The sequence below is a fragment of the Ctenopharyngodon idella genome, chromosome 5, assembly GCF_019924925.1.
Source record: "Ctenopharyngodon idella isolate HZGC_01 chromosome 5, HZGC01, whole genome shotgun sequence".
NCBI lineage: Eukaryota > Metazoa > Chordata > Actinopteri > Cypriniformes > Xenocyprididae > Ctenopharyngodon > Ctenopharyngodon idella.
In genome coordinates this window covers 25597619-25616224 of record NC_067224.1, presented here as the reverse complement: position 1 = coordinate 25616224, position 18606 = coordinate 25597619, and the positions used below count along the sequence as shown (strand labels likewise).

The 18606-nt window shown below is 37.6% G+C and overlaps 1 protein-coding gene across 3 annotated transcripts in view; it reads right to left on the bottom strand.

Annotated features, from left to right (window-relative positions):
• Positions 1-43: 43 nt before the first annotated feature.
• The window catches only part of LOC127512158 (transcriptional regulator ATRX-like), a 27593-nt gene continuing 9030 nt past the window's right edge, over positions 44-18606 (bottom strand). The window contains exons 10-34 of one of the 3 annotated variants that reach the window (XM_051892807.1): positions 17388-18381; positions 17063-17126; positions 13401-13555; positions 12969-13133; positions 12769-12838; positions 12559-12631; positions 12260-12466; positions 11760-11883; positions 10404-10513; positions 10180-10323; positions 8282-8459; positions 8031-8168; positions 7695-7870; positions 7485-7602; positions 6858-6961; positions 6206-6291; positions 5729-5853; positions 5492-5630; positions 4819-4916; positions 4626-4734; positions 4364-4541; positions 1682-1849; positions 1440-1589; positions 877-933; positions 44-762 (exon numbers count right to left, since the gene is read on the bottom strand). In XM_051892807.1, coding sequence (XP_051748767.1) covers positions 580-762; positions 877-933; positions 1440-1589; positions 1682-1849; positions 4364-4541; positions 4626-4734; positions 4819-4916; positions 5492-5630; positions 5729-5853; positions 6206-6291; positions 6858-6961; positions 7485-7602; positions 7695-7870; positions 8031-8168; positions 8282-8459; positions 10180-10323; positions 10404-10513; positions 11760-11883; positions 12260-12466; positions 12559-12631; positions 12769-12838; positions 12969-13133; positions 13401-13555; positions 17063-17126; positions 17388-18381 — 4113 coding nt within the window. In that variant the 3' untranslated portion in view covers positions 44-579. Of the gene's footprint in view, positions 763-876; positions 934-1439; positions 1590-1681; positions 1850-4363; positions 4542-4625; positions 4735-4818; positions 4917-5491; positions 5631-5728; positions 5854-6205; positions 6292-6857; positions 6962-7484; positions 7603-7694; positions 7871-8030; positions 8169-8281; positions 8460-10179; positions 10324-10403; positions 10514-11759; positions 11884-12259; positions 12467-12558; positions 12632-12768; positions 12839-12968; positions 13134-13400; positions 13556-17062; positions 17127-17387; positions 18382-18606 lie in introns of those variants that run through there. The other 2 variants (XM_051892808.1, XM_051892809.1) reach the window with 2 other exon arrangements.

The following is an 18606-nucleotide window of genomic DNA, read 5'->3' as shown; positions in this document are numbered from 1 at the left end:
TAATAAGAGAAACAGCGCCTCCACAGGACACAGCAAGCAAGTGTTTTTTTTTCTATCAAGCAAGTGTGTCTTTATTTCTATTATCTAAGTACATCTACAAAGTATTTGAACAGAGAACAATGCTCACGTGTCATAACACAGTCCATTGAGCTTTGGACGTTTAAGACCTTTTGAAAACTAAATTATTCTATATTTTTAATATTTAAACATAAAAGGTGTTAGCAAAGACACTGGCAACAGTCTTTTTGTGTACCGGCTTGTGAACCCCATTCTGTCCAAAAGGATATACATGTGCCGGATACTTTTCTGCATACTCATGCTGGTGTTGAGGTAGTTAGAAAAGCAGAATGTCTTGGATGCACCATTTAGTACAGTAAGGAACTAGTGCTGCTTTATAATTCAAGTTATTGACAACAGAATAGCTGCTTTGAGGTCTCTAATCATACGTCTGTCGGAGTGTTGTCTCGTGAGTCCCTTTAGTGCTCTGATGTTAATACTACATTCATACTGCCAAACACGGCGATATTTACAGCAAGTCCAACACAAACTGTTTTCAGAGGACATGAGAGGGGGATCAGGCTATGTTTTTGTTTTTGAAACTGAGTAAATCACTTTGGGTTGCGTCAGCTGCAAGGCGGCAGAGTTGAGTTGAGCAGCAGAATGTTGGGCATTGCCTTGTTTGACAGAAAGTGAAGTTGGAGGAGTGTTCTTGGTTGTATAGCTGAAATTTTGAAGCGCCACAGCCTGCTGAGTATGACTGAGCTGAGGAGAGAAAGAGATAGATTCTTAGCACTGCAGTCTACAGCTGCAGAATTTGTGTTTAATACACACAAATACAGAATCCTTAAAGGTTAGAGGTCTGAGATGAAACTCTACCTGTAGGTCCCGGTTGGCGATTCTGGCGGCGGCTTCATTGGAGATCTGTACAGCGGCCTGAAATAGACAAATCATTAAAACCGCCTTAAGAAAATAAAGCTCACAGAAAACACAATACTTGCTTTTAATTTCTCTGTTTTTTGGTCACTTTTTTGCACAGGAATGAAATTGTGGTGTAAGCACCAGAGAATGTTACCTTTTCACAACCTGCACTGCCAATATAAAAAATGTGGTCAATGCATGAGTCTTGATAGTCTCATGCATACATTACAATATATAAATTTATATTAAATATTTAATATAAGGGAGGCTACTGTCCTTCAGAGTTTAGCTCCAACTTGCCTCAACAGACCTGCCTAGAAGTTTCTAATATGCCAAGTAAGACCTTGATTAGCTGGTTCAGGTGTGTTTGATTAGGGTTGGAGCTGAACTCTTCAGGATAGTGGCCCACCAGGAGCAGGACTAGGACACACCTGTACAGTGTAAATTACCAGTGTTGTGATATGTACCACCTGGGGGCGCTCTGTACCACAGTTTGAGAACCACTGACTTGTAATATGTACCTTTTTTTCTGCACGGTATTCATCCCAGGCTGCTCTGCGCTCTTCCTCGCTCAGCTCCTCTTCCTCCCGGTGGTCTAACAACGAGTTGTGCTCATGATAACTTACTATGAGCTGCCCACAGCTCTGCAGCAGCCGGACTAACACCTCATCCTGACAGACAAAAGGTAGCAACCTTGTAGTCATAATTATCTCACGTACCCACATCTGTGTGTACAACAGCAGGTCCATGTATGTGTATTTACCGCAGGTGTTTCTGTGTGTTTACTGGGCCGTAGGTCTGGCTGGAAGCGGTACAGCTCATTCAGCTGACTGTGTGTGAAGTGTCTCTGAATCTGCTGCTGGTCCAGAACACGGGAGGACAGAGACTGCTTAGCAACCTGCCGCTCATAAATGTTCTGTTCCATCGTCCCCTACTCACAAAATAAATAAATAAAAAATAAAAAACACATAAAAAATATAAGCAATTGGTGTTACAAACAGTATATATTAAAACTATATAAAATTTAAAATATACAGTACCTGTCAAAAGTTTGGAAACATTGCAATTTTTTAATGTTTTTTAAATAAGTCTCTTATGCTTACCAAAGCTGCATTTATTTGATCCAAAATAAAGTAAAAACAGTCATCTTGTGAAATATTATTACAAATTAAAAGAACTGTTTTCTATTTGAATATATTTTAAAATGTAATTTATTCCTGTGATGGCATTAATAATTAATATTAATTATTAATAATTAATAATAAGAATTGTTTCTTGAGCAGCAAATCAGCATATTAGAATGGTTTCTGAAGGATCATGTGACACTGAAGACTGGAGTAATGATGCTGAAAATTCAGCTTTGTCATCACTGGAATAAATTACATTTTTTAATTTATTAAAATGGAATACAATTATTTTAAATTGTAATATCTCACAATATTACTGTTTTTACTGTATTTTTGATTAAATAAATGCAGCCTTAGTGAGCATAAGAGACTTTTCAAAAACAAAAAAAAAAGTTTTTTTTTCTAAACTTTAGACAGGTACTGTATAAATTATAAAATAAATACAAAAAATACAAATACATATTTAAACTATATTATACAGTGGGTACGGAAAGTATTCAGACCCCCTTAAATTTTTCACTCTTTGTTATATTGCAGCCATTTGCTAAAATCATTTAAGTTCATTTTTTTTCCTCATTAATGTACACACAGCACCCCATATTGACAGAAAAACACAGAATTGTTGACATTTTTGCAGATTTATTAAAAAAGAAAAACTGAAATATCACATGGTCCTAAGTATTCAGACCCTTTGCTGTGACACTCATATATTTAACTCAGGTGCTGTCCATTTCTTCTGATCATCCTTGAGATGGTTCTACACCTTCATTTGAGTCCAGCTGTGTTTGATTATACTGATTGGACTTGATTAGGAAAGCCACACACCTGTCTATATAAGACCTTACAGCTCACAGTGCATGTCAGAGCAAATGAGAATCATGAGGTCAAAGGAACTGCCTGAAGAGCTCAGAGACAGAATTGTGGCAAGGCACAGATCTGGCCAAGGTTACAAAAAACTTTCTGCTGCACTTAAGGTTCCTAAGAGCACAGTGGCCTCTATAATCCTTAAATGGAAGACATTTGGGACGACCAGAACCCTTCCTAGAGCTGGCCGTCTGGCCAAACTGAGCTATCGGGGGAGAAGAGCCTTGGTGAGAGAGGTAAAGAAGAACCCAAAGATCACTGTGGCTGAGCTCCAGAGATGCAGTCGGGAGATGGGAGAAAGTTGTAGAAAGTCAACCATCACTGCAGGCCTCCACCAGTCGGGGCTTTATGGCAGAGTGGCCCGACGGAAGCCTCTCCTCAGTGCAAGACACATGAAAAAACACCTGAAGGACTCCAAGATAGTGAGAAATAAGATTCTCTGGTCTGATGAGACCAAGATAGAACTTTTTGGCCTTAATTCTAAGCGGTATGTGGGGAGAAAACCAGGCACTGCTCATCACCTGTCCAATACAGTCCCAACAGTGAAGCATGGTGGTGGCAGCATCATGCTGTGGGGGTGTTTTTCAGCTGCAGGGACAGGACGACTGGTTGCAATCGAGGGAAAGATGAATGCGGCCAAGTACAGGGATATCCTGGACGAAAACCTTCTCCAGAGTGCTCAGGACCTCAGACTGGGCCGAAGGTTTACCTTCCAACAAGACAATGACCCTAAGCACACAGCTAAAATAACGAAGGAGTGGCTTCACAACAACTCCGTGACTGTTCTTGAATGGCCCAGCCAGAGCCCTGACTTAAACCCAATTGAGCATCTCTGGAGAGACCTAAAAATGGCTGTCCACCAACGTTTACCATCCAACCTGACAGAACTGGAGAGGATCTGCAAGGAGGAATGGCAGAGGATCCCCAAATCCAGGTGTGAAAAACTTGTTGCATCTTTCCAAAAAAGATTCATGGCTGTATTAGATCAAAAGGGTGCTTCTACTAAATACTGAGCAAAGGGTCTGAATACTTAGGACCATGTGATATTTCAGTTTTTCTTTTTTAATAAATCTGCAAAAATGTCAACAATTCTGTGTTTTTCTGTCAATATGGGGTGCTGTGTGTACATTAATAAGGAAAGAAAATGAACTTAAATGATTTTAGCAAATGGCTGCAATATAACAAAGAGTAAAAAATTTAAGGGGGTCTGAATACTTTCTGTACCCACTGTATACTCAAATTTTACATGTAAAAAAATAAATAAATAAATAAAATAGTCCACAAGTAATAAAATCTTCATAAATGGGTTAAAAATTCATTAAAATCTAAAAATAGTGTCTGTAAATGTATTTATGTGTTTATTTATTATTTCATTTTTTTAAATATTTATTTATTTTTATTTGGGTTTTTTTAATATGAGAAGTCCTCCCAAGTATGTGTGATTTTGTGTATACCTGGGCCAGAAAACGGTACACAGCTACAGTTTTTTTCTGCCCAAAGCGATAGACTCTGAAGATGCTCTGGATGTCATATGACGGATTCCAGCAAGCGTCAAACACCACAACTCGGTTTGCAGCGACCAGATTGATTCCCAGAGACCCCGCACGAGTGGAGATCAGAAACAACCTCCCTCTGACACAGAGAAAACCCCAAGAGTCAAGACAAGAAATCCAGAGAGCTTCAATATAATGTTGATGAACTATTCATGTGCAGTACCTTATGTTTTTAGTGTTGTTAAACTCTTGAGCCCATCTCTTGCGAGCACAAGCACTAGTGTTGCCGTCCAAACGATAATAATCTTTATTTCTTACCCACGATTTCTTTCCTGACAATACACACACAAAAACATTATTGCATACAATGAACAAATGCCAGTTCAAACAATCCCTTGTATAAACTGTGTGTTTACCTTTGTATGGACAACATTCCTTCCCCCTGGTCTCATCTGCATATAGGAGGAAACTCTCAATAAGATCTAGTGATATCAAAGATTGACTGAACACCAACCTGAACAAAAGCAAACAGCATTCATTCATGTGTCAAACTTAAAGTCACTCTTAACATTTAACATGCAATCTTTTAATCTGTAAAAACAGAAATATTGTGAAATATTAATTTAATGTAACTTTTTAACTTTTTACTTTTTATTGGAATATATTTTAAAATGTCATTTATTCCTGTTATGGCCAAGCTGAATTTTCAGCATCATTACTCCAGTCTTCAGTGTCACATGATCCTTCAGAAATCATTCTAATATGCTGATTTGTTGCTCAGGAAACATTTTTTTATTTCTTATTATTATCAATGTTGAAAACAGTTGTTCTGCTTAATTTTTTATGGAAACTGATATGTTTTTCAGGATTCTTTGATGAATAAAGATTTCAAAAAAGAACATTTATTTGAAATAGAAATCTTTTGTAACAGTCTTTACTGTCATTTTTGGTAAATTTTAAGCATTCTTGCATATTAAAAGTATTGATTTCTTTAAAAAAAAATCTTGACACAGTAGTGTATAACCAAATATGAACCAAAACAACACTTATAAAACAAGTGCTACTTCTATTCAAGTATGTGTTCCTCACACTTTGTCTTGTAGTTCCTCTGCCCAGTGTAAAATCTCCAGTAGCAACTGTAATTTCCCAGAATGCTCCAGAACTTTGGCATCAGCTGCTGTTACAAACGGCAGATACCAGTCCGCAGATGGTCCATTACCCATAAATCCTGAAGAACAGAAAGAAAGAGACACTAAAAGTGAGACAGACATACAGACAAAGAGAGACAGATTCAAAGAAAGAGAGAGAGACTGTGTGTACATGTACCAGCTTCCCCACCAGGAATTTCTGTTGTGGCTGTGTTTGTGACATCTGGTTTTTGATTGAGCAAGGGGACTGGATCTGTATTTCCCTCTCCATTACCCACTAAACCTGTGACATTTGTGTCTCTCCTACAAGACAGATGGTGGAAACATAAACATCAGAGCAAACCTGGCCTTGTGCAGAATTTAACTTCTAGCAGATCTCTGATTGGTTCCACATAACTGTATATTACAGATAAAATATGTTCTGATTGGCTGTGATTGTCATTGAAGCAGCAGTCTTTCATTTACCAATTGTTCCCAAAACAAAATTTTCTGAGGGCTTGACATTAACACCCGCCAACCCGTCAAATGTCGGTGGATTTTAGCAGTGGCGTGTGCAGTCTTCAATTCAAAGTCACTCTAGTATTAATATGTGATATTTTACATAAGCATATATTAAACACAAGAAAACACTAAAATCTGATATAAAACAGCGTACAGTTCAGAGCCATTTGGCTTTACGGAATCTCGCACCAAACCTGCATCCAGCCCTGTGAGGACAGAAGCAGGCTCTTGCTCTTTTCCCTGCAACACACAGAAATGTATAAGGTAAAAAATCTGTAACCATTGATAAGAAGTTTAAAAAATGAGTCATGATGCGTGTACACTACCATTCAGAAGGTCGATAAGATTTTTAAAAATGTTTTTGGAAGTCTCTTATTCTCACCAAGGCTACATTTATTTGATCAAAACAACAGTAACACTGTGAAATATGATCATTTAAGTTTTCTATTTTAATATATTTTAAAATGTCATTTACTCTTGTGATGGCAAAGCTGAATTTTCAGCATCATTACTTCAGTCTTCAGTGTCACATGATCCTTCAGAAATCATTCTAATATGCTGATTTGGTGCTCAAAAAACTTAATATAAACTTATTATTTTAAAAAACTAGTATCTTGAAGTTTTTCAGGATTCTTTGATGAATAGAAAGTTCAAAAACACAGAATTAGTTTCAAGTACAATTATTTTTTAACAATGTAAAAGTCTTTACTGTCTTTTGATCAATTTTATGCATCCTTGCTGGAAAAAAAGCATTAATTAAAAAAAAACTTTTGAATAGTAGTTTATCTGGATGAGTGGGTGTGTACCTTATTCCTGCTCAGCTGAGCAAGTTTAAGACACCAGGGATGAGTCCAAATCAAACTCAGAACGTGAAGATCCTGAAACAAACTGTTCACACCTGCTCCTTTCCCTAAAATAAAGACACTGATTATTTGCATGCTATCAATTTGTTGCCTCAGTGTGTTGTAGAATTAGATGGTAGGACAAAAATTAATGCTTTTATATCACATCATCATTGAGCAATTTTAAATCCATGTCAGTATCTAAGACTATTTTTATGCAATACTGGATTAAAATATCAGCCGATAATGATTATTTAATTGTGCATGCTCATTTCTCCTATTTTTACATTAGATTATATTTTACACCATCTAAGCTGATACAACACAATTTAACAGTTAAATCTCAAAATAAATATTTTTGTACATTATAATGTTGCAACCTTCTTCTTAGGACAACTTTGATGAACTTTTTTGATTCACTTCAAATGTTGACTACTGTATTTAGTAAAAAAAAAAAAAAAAAAAAAACAGTATAGAATTTCAATATGAGCCATACCATATAAACAAATATTAGCTTAATCTCTACAGGTTTACACATTTCTACTGTTGCAGTACTATACACTATTACTAGTGTGCTTGTGAGACTCTGACCTGTGTAGGTCTGCAGATAGTGTGTGTATAATCGACACTGCAGAGGTGTCATCCTGACTGACAGCACATACTCGCGCTTGGGTGGCAAACAGGACATCAAAACTAAGTAGTCCCGCCTCTGCAACACAAACACAAATCATCAAATAGAAAACATTTAGTCTTTTTTCACAGCCTCTAGTTCTATTCTTTTTCTTTCTCTCTTTTCATCACCTGTATGAATCCTGACATCATCTGATGGAGGACGTGCGATCTATTCTTCATCAGCCTGACGTCAGCAGGGGTGGAGTCTGCGCACTGGCCGTTCTGGATTGGATTAATAAAACGGTTTCGGAACTCCTTTAGAGAACCCAGCAGGTTCTCTTTAATGAAGTTTACCATGCAGTGATCTAGAACAATAAACATAAAAAAAAAAAATTACACACTTCGCCTTTAAGGTAAGACAACCTCAATTTAAACAGTATAATATCTTTTAAAAAAATGAATAAGGAAGTCATTTTTCACAAGCAGCTTTTTATAGAAATGAATGAAAAGATGGAAAGTCATTACACTCAGTAAGGTTGTTTTGAAGCGGTGTTCCTGTCAAAATGATTCTCCTACGTGTACGTAGAGCTCGCATGGCTTTTGAGATGCTGGAGTCTGCGTTCCTAAGGACATGACCCTCGTCACACACCACCAGATCAGGGCCTAACTCACACACAACAGAGGTTTTAAAATAATAATAATAATAATAATAATAATAAAAAAAACCATTATAACTGTTCTCAGTATTTGAAGATGGATTATTCAGAAAAATTTACCTGGATCCAGGAGAATTGAGCGGAAGCTTTCTTTGTGTTTGCTGTATTTTGAGCTATCCGTGTGCGTCAGAATACGAAAAACCTCATAACCCATGATCATCACGCCACCATTCGTAAACCAGTCATTCAACAGCTCAACGCGAACAGCCACAGACTTCACCGTGGCCAGCTCTGCCACCTGTGTATGGCAGACCCAAGAAAAAAGGCAGAGATGAGCAGAAAAAATGCAAGTGATGCAGTCAAGAGTCCACATTCAACAAAGTGGCAAGAAAACTAAACCTTCGCTTGCACTTTAGACACGACTTGTATCCGATATCTTTACACATATCTTTATACACATTAATCCTCACCCAAAATGATTCTGTTGGTGATTGCTTTACTACGCAACACGGTTGACTCTCAGGTTTTGAATGGCCATATTAAAATTATTTATATAATTCATGTTGGGTGGCCATGATTATTGGCCAGCATGGATAAGTTAAAAGCTGTCATGGATTCTCTATGGTTTGTTGGATCTAGAATACTGAAGTGAAATAAAGTAGCACGGTAAGATTTAATTTATTTTAATGAATTTCAATGAATTAGAATTAACGAGCGAGCGCTTTCAGTAGCAAAGCTGTTTTATTTATGAAATTCACGGGTCAGAGGTTGAAAACCAGTTTCTATGCTCTTTAATGTTTCTGTGTGTGCACAATTTCTCTACTATAAAGCTCCCAGCTCAGTTTTAGTGTGAACGCATACAGGCACGTCTGCTTCATAATACAACATTAAAAAGCTATCTTTGCGGGCAAATGTGTCCCCTCACCTTGTGGTGGCTTGGAATTCAAAGGGGATTCAGATAAACGTGTTCAGATGTAGGTCAGATGTCCAGATATCGGATATGTATCCTATTTAACACCATTTTTGGAAATGGCTCAGATCGGATGCGGAAAAAAAAAATCGGACCTCGTGTGGATTTTTGTGTTTACACATGTGCAACAAATTACCGTCTGTGTCAGATGCGAGTAAACAGTCTGCTTTTTTTGTGCCAGTGTTGTGCAGCCTTAAATATTTGCAGTACCAAAGGTATAAGTACAGGTTGAAACCTCAGGCTAAAAAGGGTTACATTGTGTGTAGTGTAAAAAGCTTTAACATTGCTTGAGTACTTCCAAGTCTTCTGAAGCCATATGATAGCTTTACATTAGAAACAGAACTAAAAAACATTTGACATGAAGATGAATAAATGTCAATTTTTATTTTTTCATATTCTTTTAAGCCCTCACAACTCATAATAGACAGAGCTGAATAAAGAGAGATTCAGCTCTGAAAAAAGCCCCCATTCTGCAACTCTTCAACTTACACTTCCATTCAAGTTTGGGGGCAAGAGTTTTTTTTAAGAAACAATTTTATCCAGTGTGACAGTAATAACATTTATAATGTTACAAAAGATTTCCATTTCAAATGAATGCTGTTCTTTTGAACTTCATATTCATCAAATAATTATGATAAAACATATGGCAGTTTCCACAAAAATATTAAGCAGCAGAACCATCAGCATTGATAATAATAAATGTTTCTTGAGCTCCAAGTTAGAATTATTTCTGAAGGATCATGTGGCACTGAAGACTGGAGTAATGATGCTGAAAATTCAGCTTTGCCATCACAGGAATAAATTACTTTTTAAAGTATTAAAATAGAAAACAGTTATTTTTAAATTGTAATAATAATAATGTTTTTATTTATTGTATCAATAAAAAAAAAATGTATTTTTTGATCAAATAAATGCAGCCTGAGCGTAGGACACTTCTTTAAAAAACAAGTCTTTCAAGTCTTGCCGAACCCAAACATTTTAAAGGATAGTGTATATCTGACATAAACATCAGCTAGATCAACAAAGGAAGTGAGAGAATTCAACTGACCCTCAGTCTGTGTGGTCTTAAGCCCCTCTGCCACTGGTCAAACTCACTCCTCCAGTTCAGCACCGTGTTGAGAGGACACACCACCAGAGCCCTTTTCAGTGGCAACTCCTTACATAACAGCACCGTGTGAAGGAACACAATGACCTGAAAAACACAGTTACTGTCTGTGAAACGTCCACTTTCAGATTTTTCAAAGAAAAGGAGAATATTCACGAGCCCCATACCTGAAAGGTCTTGCCCAGGCCCATGCAATGGGCCAGAATACAGCCGGAGCCCGGAGATGACTTCACATTCTGAACAGACTCACAACAGCAGTCCCACATGAACCGCACACCTAACACCACATGAATACATATGCACCACATGAACCATCTCCACCACAAACTGTATCAGGGTCACATCACTGGCTTTCATTTCATACATGCTGCTTCATAAATGTATGCGAATATTAAACGGATGAAAAACAATCATGCTATGAACTGAATCACTTCTACTATTTGACTGATTTTATACTTGCTTAAAGGGATAGTTTACCCAAAAATAAAAATTCTGTCATCATTTACTCACCCTCAAGTAGTTCCAAACCTGCATGAATTTCTTTGTTCTGCTGAACACAAAGGAAGATATTTGGAAGAATGTCAGTAACCAAACAGATCTCACCCCCTATTGACTACCATAGTAGGAAAAATAAATACTAGGGTAGTCAATGGGGGGTGAGATCTGTTTGGTTACTGACATTCTTCCAAATATCTTCCTTTGTGTTCAGCAGAACAAAGAAATTCATACAGGTTTGGAACTACTTGAGGGTGAGTAAATGATGACAGAATTCTTATTTTTGGGTGAACTTTTATTTTTGGGTAAACCCTTTAAGTCACCAATGTTTTCAACATTGATGACAATAAGAAATTTTTCTTTAACACCAAATCATCATATTAGAATGATTTCTGAAGGATCATGTGACACTGAAGACTGGAGTAATGATGCTGAATTCAGCTTTGCAATCACAGGAATAAATTACATTTTAAAATACAATAACTTATAAAACAATTATATTAAATTGTAATACATTTCACAATGTTGCTGTTTTTACTTTTTAATCTTTTTGAGTCTACCACAGCTCTTCAATGGACTTATTATTTAAAATTAATTTAAATATTTATGACAGACAGAGGTGAGTTAATACATTTGAAAAGCATAAAAGGTGTAAATAAAATTATACAATGAACACGCAGTCCACCCCTGCATATCGATTCCCATCCCACAACCGCACTGCAAATGACAATATTAATATTTTTTAAAACCATTACCAATGGCTCCATGCTGGTGAGATCAGATCTCTGTTGCAGGATTTTTGCCCATTCAAAAATCTCACTGTATTATTACAATATTGGCAAGAAGAATTTTCAGAAATCTAATAATAATATTTTCTACAGGCACACTAAAGCAAAATATATAAATAACCATGTTAAAACAAATGTTTTTGTGAAGCATCTAATGTGTCTCCTGTAAAATACTGTATTAACACTGTATTAATACTTAACACAATAAACAGGTTTGAGTGTACAAACAGAAATTCTCACCCTCTCGCTGATGTGGTTTAAGTTTGTTCAGAAAGCCCATGTGCACTTGCACTATAGGCTTATGCGTTACATCATCTTGCTCAAGAACCAATGGTGTGGCCTGTCTCTCAGAAACTAAGATGACCTAAAGTAGGTGAGAGGGAAAAAAAATTACAACAGATAGACAACACACTATTTTATCATTTAGGTTAAAAGCATGTCATTAATAATGAACATTAAAAAAACATTAAAGGAATAGTTAAAATAAAAAAAAAAAAGTTACAATTCTGTCATTACTTAATCACCCTCATGTCATTCAAAACCTGTATGACTTTTTGTGAAACACAAAATAATATATTTTGAAAAATGCTGCTGACCAAAACTGTATTGGGAAAAAACCATTCCCAAAACATCTTTTGTAACAGGTTTGGAATGACATGAGGAAGAGTACATGAGGACAGAATTTTATTTCTTTAATATTCATAAAACAGAACATTATATGACACCATGCAGTTCATCACCTCTGAGTCTGCATCTTCCCGTTCTCTCCTCTCAATGTCCAGTCTTTGTTTTTCTCTCTCTGCTAATCTCCTCCTGCGCTCCTCCTCTTCTTTCAGAGCACTCTGTGTCTCTCGGGCCAGCTGACCGACCTCTAGAAGCCGTCTGATCTGCCTCCTCCCTCGAGGGGTGCCCCTCAAACATTCCTCTGTGGTTAGAGACACATCATCCTACATATCGACCCCCCCAAAAATAAAAATACATAAATAATTGAGGAATCCACATTTACAGCATCTATGATATAGAAAGAACAAACACACACATCAGCAGCGGTGGTCTTGTCAGGTGTGCGTGATGGACTCTGAAGCTTCTCATTAAGAGTAGGTGACTGGGACCTACAAAATTAATAAATACAGTGGGAAAATAATGAATCATCTCTGTATGCGTTTAGGCTTGTTGGTAGGTAGTAATAAGCAAGTGTTTAATGTCCAAAGCAGATTCCAGTTGATGAATGTGATATCATGAGCTTTACCCTATTTCCTCAGACTCTGAAAGGCTGAGTTCCTCACATAGGTCAGAGTCACTTGTTTCATCACTGCTCACTAGGATAAAAATGGACAAAATAAAAACAACACCAGATCTGAACGAAAAATCAGCACATTACATTCTTTACAAGAAAGTAAAAAAAAAAAAAAAATCTTTGAAATTACGTACAACTAACTTTTAACTCACCAATAACGCATCCTAAATCTTGGACTTCCCTTTCTCTTTTCTTCTTCTCCCCCCCTTGCTTTTGACTTTTTGCTTCGGCCTCTGATAAAGTTAGACCATGTCGCAGCAATCGGTGGCGGTGCCGTGACCCTGGCTTTGACCCACTGGATTCTGAGCCATAATTGTCTGAAGAGAAATCATTTTTGCTCATGTAACAATAAAAATACATGAATACTATAACGTCTAATAACATTTGTAACTATATGAAGGATCTGCTGCATGTCATTATAAAGTGTTGTGACATTAACTTGGAGCTACATAAAAATATTGTGTAGTTTTAGTTTCAGAAGATGTTTATGTTGTTATTCATCAGAAATGTCATATACATTGAGATGCAAAGGTAGTTTCCAATGTCTATTCCCAATGGTACCAGTGGTAATGGCCATAACTCACCGTCATCGTCTGTTGTCTCAGATGATTCGCTCTTGCTCTTCTTCACCACCTCCTCTCCTTTCGTGCTCTCTGATTGCTCATCAGTGCTGGCCTCCAGCTCAGAATCAGAGGAGAGGTTAGCTTTGATCTGAGCCAGCAGAATCTGCCTCGCAATTCTTTATAGAACAAATGATGGGATGGAGTAAAGAGAATAGAGAGAGAAAGGGGATGAAGAGAAGAGAGGGACAAAATGTGAGGTGGGTGACCAATGGATTCAGTTTCATTAAACAAAGCATCTTCCTTCATCCTCTTTCATTATAATTTCTCAAAATTGCACTCAAATAGATTTTTATTTTTTTATACAGAAACAATTCAGAAGAACAGAAGTACTTTCTATTCTATAGTTCCATTTAATCTATAAAGGATGTAAATATAAAGGACATAAATATAACATCAATTAAATAACAGGTTATTGGACAATGTAAAAGATCCAGTTGACTGTAAAGTGGTCTGTTAGTTTTACAAATGAATATAAAACCCTTAATTTATTAGTGAAACAGGCAGGCAGTCAAGAAATGTAGATGAGGAATTATTAGCCCATACAGAGGCAGAGTTGGAACCTCTGAATGTGACAAACTGAATGCACCACCACAAAAAAAAAAAAAAAAAAAAAATACACAATAACAAAAAATATATATAAAATGCACAGAGGCTGTTGTGGCTGGGGTATAAACTTTTATTACAACTCCAATTCTTATACAGTTCTTACACAGTTATTTACATTTCCTCTCCTCAGATGCAAAATAATGCATGCTTCTTTTGGATGAAAACGTTGAAAAGGTTTCTGCGTAAAACATTTTAATAAAACAATAACAGTAATAAATACTTCCAAAAAAAAAAAGGACATTAGCATGCAATAAATATTCGAGCTTTTAGGGTTTTTGAAATCCAATGAAATCCAATGAAAGTGAGAGGATTCCACAAGAAAGTAAAGACAACAAACAGAAAAAAAAGAAGAAACAAAAAGGACACTTTGAAAGATGAGTGAAAAAAAATGGATTATTATCAGAAGCATGTTAATGTTAATGCATGTTAAGTTTAGGCAGGGTTCCCACTCTGTCCAAGATATTATTTTCCATTTCTTTAAGGCATTTTATGTGACTATCATTTCTAATATTTAAATCAACATCTGTGGTCCACTGTTGTTTGCCGTAGAAAATAAAGTTGACTCGTCCATTGGTTTGCAAAAATTAAAAAAAAAAATATTTACAGTAATACTTACAGTGGAAATCTAGTAGGCATGAGACTTTAAAAGCAGAAATACAAAGGTTGATTTTACATTAATTCTCCATTAAAATCGTTTGGCATTTGAACTGTTCAAGTCTGACTGACTGAATTTACAAACACTAAACACAAACACAGAAGATATTGAGGATTTGGTCATTCTGATTCAATAGCACCAGTCTCATGCTGAACACATGTAATGTTCAATGGTTATGGAGACAAGTCAAGCTAATTTTCAATGGTAATTGACTGCATACCACAGATTCTGATTCTGCTCTATTTAATCTGGATTATTATTTTAATCCGCTAAGAAATTACAGCTGATATAGCCACTGAGGTATCGTGGTTACTGGCATGGTTCAAAATGCACAGCTAAAGTAAACTAGCTTTTCAATTGAGTGGCAAACAAAGCCTCTGGAAGATTCTCCGATTAGCTGGATAAGGTAACTATCCTTTGGGAAATAATAATAATGTATTGCAATATGTATGGTATCAATATCAGTTGATATCAATGAGTGATATCTGTGCGGAAAACAGAAATGACGGCGAGTGTGCAGAGACTATGACGCATACCTGCTCATGACAATACACAGGAAAACGCAAATGAAAAAACAAAACGATATGATTCTGCGATGTCATTCATGCCAGAATACAATGAGAACTGACCGCAGTTCCAAATCCCGATTGGTCCCAGGATTTCTTCATTTTATGAAAACGTTGTCAGTGATACGGTGAAGCATTTTGATTAAAAGGTTACAGTAAACATTTTCCAAGATATTTAGGTACATTTCCCATGACTTATCCATTATTGGAAAATCGCATTACAAAATTCAAGGTTTTCCAGGTTTTCCAGGATGCGTGGGAACCCTGTTAAGCTACAGAAAAAGAGACGAAACGGGGAAAAAACACAGAGAACAAGAGAAAGAATAAATAAGTGTTTATTGCCTCTCCATAACAACCATGCAAATAACACACAGAAACCACTCATGTAAGAGTGACGACTACACTCAAACCTCAAACACATGCTGACTGACTACACGTGTTGGGCCTGAAAGAGCATCATCACTGCCACCTGCTGCTGCCCCGTGAACATTCGAACACAAACTGAAGCCAAGTCCACCAAAGCAATCGTTTCACATTCGGGTTTGTTCAACCTTTTAAGTAATTTTATTTATATGAATATTAAAAAAGGGTGTGAATGAGGAGTAAATAACACAAGCCTGGTTTAAAATTTACATTGTGTGAGCGAGCACCATTAATCAATGTGTTAGAGCACATGCACCAACTGCAGGGCCATGGCTCCAATCTAAGCTACCATTTAGAAACCACCAACTCAAAAACTTCAACACGTGCTGGAGTCAAGTTTCCTGTTCCCTCAAATTTCCAATCCCTGACATCCATCAACTTCTGCTAAAATGAACAATCATTGACAGGATGAACTTTTGACCTTCTAGCCAATTCACGAGGACATGAATTCTATGCAAATGATTTGAAAATGGAAAAAAAAAAAAAAAAAAAAAATAGATTACGCAAGTAACTCTACGTACAAAAACTTTAACTTAATTAATAAAGGCAGTTCAGACAAAGGCATAAACAAATCTTCAGTTTAAGCTCCTAAATGTAGAAAATTCAGTTGTCTGTTGCAGGATTAATCTCCTGAAAAAGAACAAACACAACCGTGTTTAACACAAATGCTAATACTGTACTACTGCGTTTCTCTCTGCCTAATGAACGTGTTCACTTGAATTCCACCAACAATGACATTTCACTGCCAATAACAAAAGTGTTATATAAAACTAACACCTACCGTTAGCAAACCACACAGCCTTTGTTCTGACTGACAGAAAACATTACAGCGTGAGAACCGGGAAGCTGAGCCCTAAAACACAAACACACACAAGAAGTTGTCCGTCTTACTGAACACAGGATCCATCAGATCCGAGCAAAGAGGTTTACACTCTTTCTACTCTCTTAAAAGCTTTATTAGCAGCACAAACAGTAAAGAGGACAGTGTGGCTTTCAGGAGTTCTGCCAAAGACATGCAATGGTCTGTGTCAGTGAAGTAAAAACAGGAGCTTCTCCGTAGATGATTCACTGACTTCCATTAGACAGTGCAGGCTCAGAGCTTCCCCACTGATGGGCGGTGTGTGCCTACGGCTACAGATTCTCTCTACAGCGTGTGGAAGAAACTGTGGGGAAATAAAAAGCGTGTTTGGGTGAGAGACATGTTCAAAAGCCCTGTCTAGCAGCGGTGCATGTGGATGGACGGGATGCTTGCGTGCTTTTAAACGGGATTTGGATCAAAGCTCTCGCTGTAGTGGGTTTGGGACAGCCGAAGTCCAGTGGAGAAGGCCTGTGCTGGGAAAGTGTGTGTGGCCCTGGTGTAGTCAGAATCGTACCTATTTTCTAAATCATCGTCCTCCACAGGCAAAGACGGACCTGGCTGGATGTCCATCTCATCACCTGGAGACAGACAGAGAAAAAGAATGATTAAAGTCAAAAACAAAACGCATTTGACTTCTGAAATATGAAAAACAAAGCAGAAAAATGGAATTAATCGGAGTGTGAAAAGTGCTCAGATCTTTGTTTCAGATTTTTGAAGGATCTTTTTTACATTTAGATTATAAACACTTAAATTTACTTTTTTTTTTCTTTCTTCAGAAGTTTCTGGTATTACTGTATAAAGAAAATATCGGCTTTTTGCGCCCACACACACAAACTCACCGGAAGACTGCTGGAAATTTCCAGAGCCCAGCAATGTGACGCCCTCTGTCAGCGGTTTGATCCTCTGATCGTCGGAGTCGCTGCTCGGACCACTCTCCAGTTCCGGTCCTCCCACCTCACTTGATGAACTCCCGCTCTGTCCCGTCATCCTGGCAACTTTGTGGGCTCTTCCTCTGGTCATTCTGACTGTAGACCCCTGGTCTTGGGAGCCCCTCCTTGAAGACGCAGAAGAGGATGACGAGGACGATGAAGATCTCTCTTTGAGATTTCGCTTACGAGAGCCTCTGTCGGGAGGTGTGGTTTTCACCAGCCCAAAGAGCCGCTGCTTTCTGACATGCTGGTTTACCTCGTCCCCATCCCAACTGCTACCTACCAAACCCTCTTCCTCACTATTAGCCATGGCAGCAGCAGTCTGGAGCAGCACTTCAGGCACCTCGTCAGAATCAGAGTCATCCTCAGCTAAACCAGCATGCTCGGCAGAGGGGTTTGTGTTCGTCCGACGACGGCGCGGTGTGGTTTTGACACGTGGAGAACGTTTATTCTCCTCTGATAAAGACAAACTTTTTGGGTCAGTTTGGTCCTCCTCCTCCTCTTCTTCCTCCTCCTCCTCCTCTTCCTCCTCCTCCTCCTCTTTCTCTTCGTCATCATTATTACCACAATAATTCTCTACGTGTCCTCCTCTCTCAGTCATTCCCTCCATCTCTATCTCCATCCCCTTCTCCATCTCCACCTTTGCTTCACTTTCTTCCAGTGAACCATCTGTCATTCCAACCTTTATCTTTTGTCTGTCAGGTGATGGATTAATGGAAGGAAAGTTGCTGCTGATGGGCTGTGGGCTGACTGGTACGGGAGTAAGTTTGACCACCAGCTCTTTTGTGAGTCCAGGGCTCTGTGATGACATTGCCTTCTTTGGTCTACGCCTCCCTTTTGTTTTATTATCTAAAGCAACTCTACTGCCACGTTTGGACCCAGTCAGCTCGTGGTCCAGGGCTTCCTGCAATTACAAATTAGACGTTGTTGTAATACATTCATATGAACAAACTGCAAACAAATGATAAAAAAAAGTATCATGCAGCACAACCGTTTTAAAAAATGATAATAAGAAAAGTTACTTAAGCACCAAATATGCATATTAGAATGACATTAGTGACAGAAGACTGGACTGCAAATTCAGCTTTACTATCAGGAGAATAATTACATTTAAATTATACAGTTATTT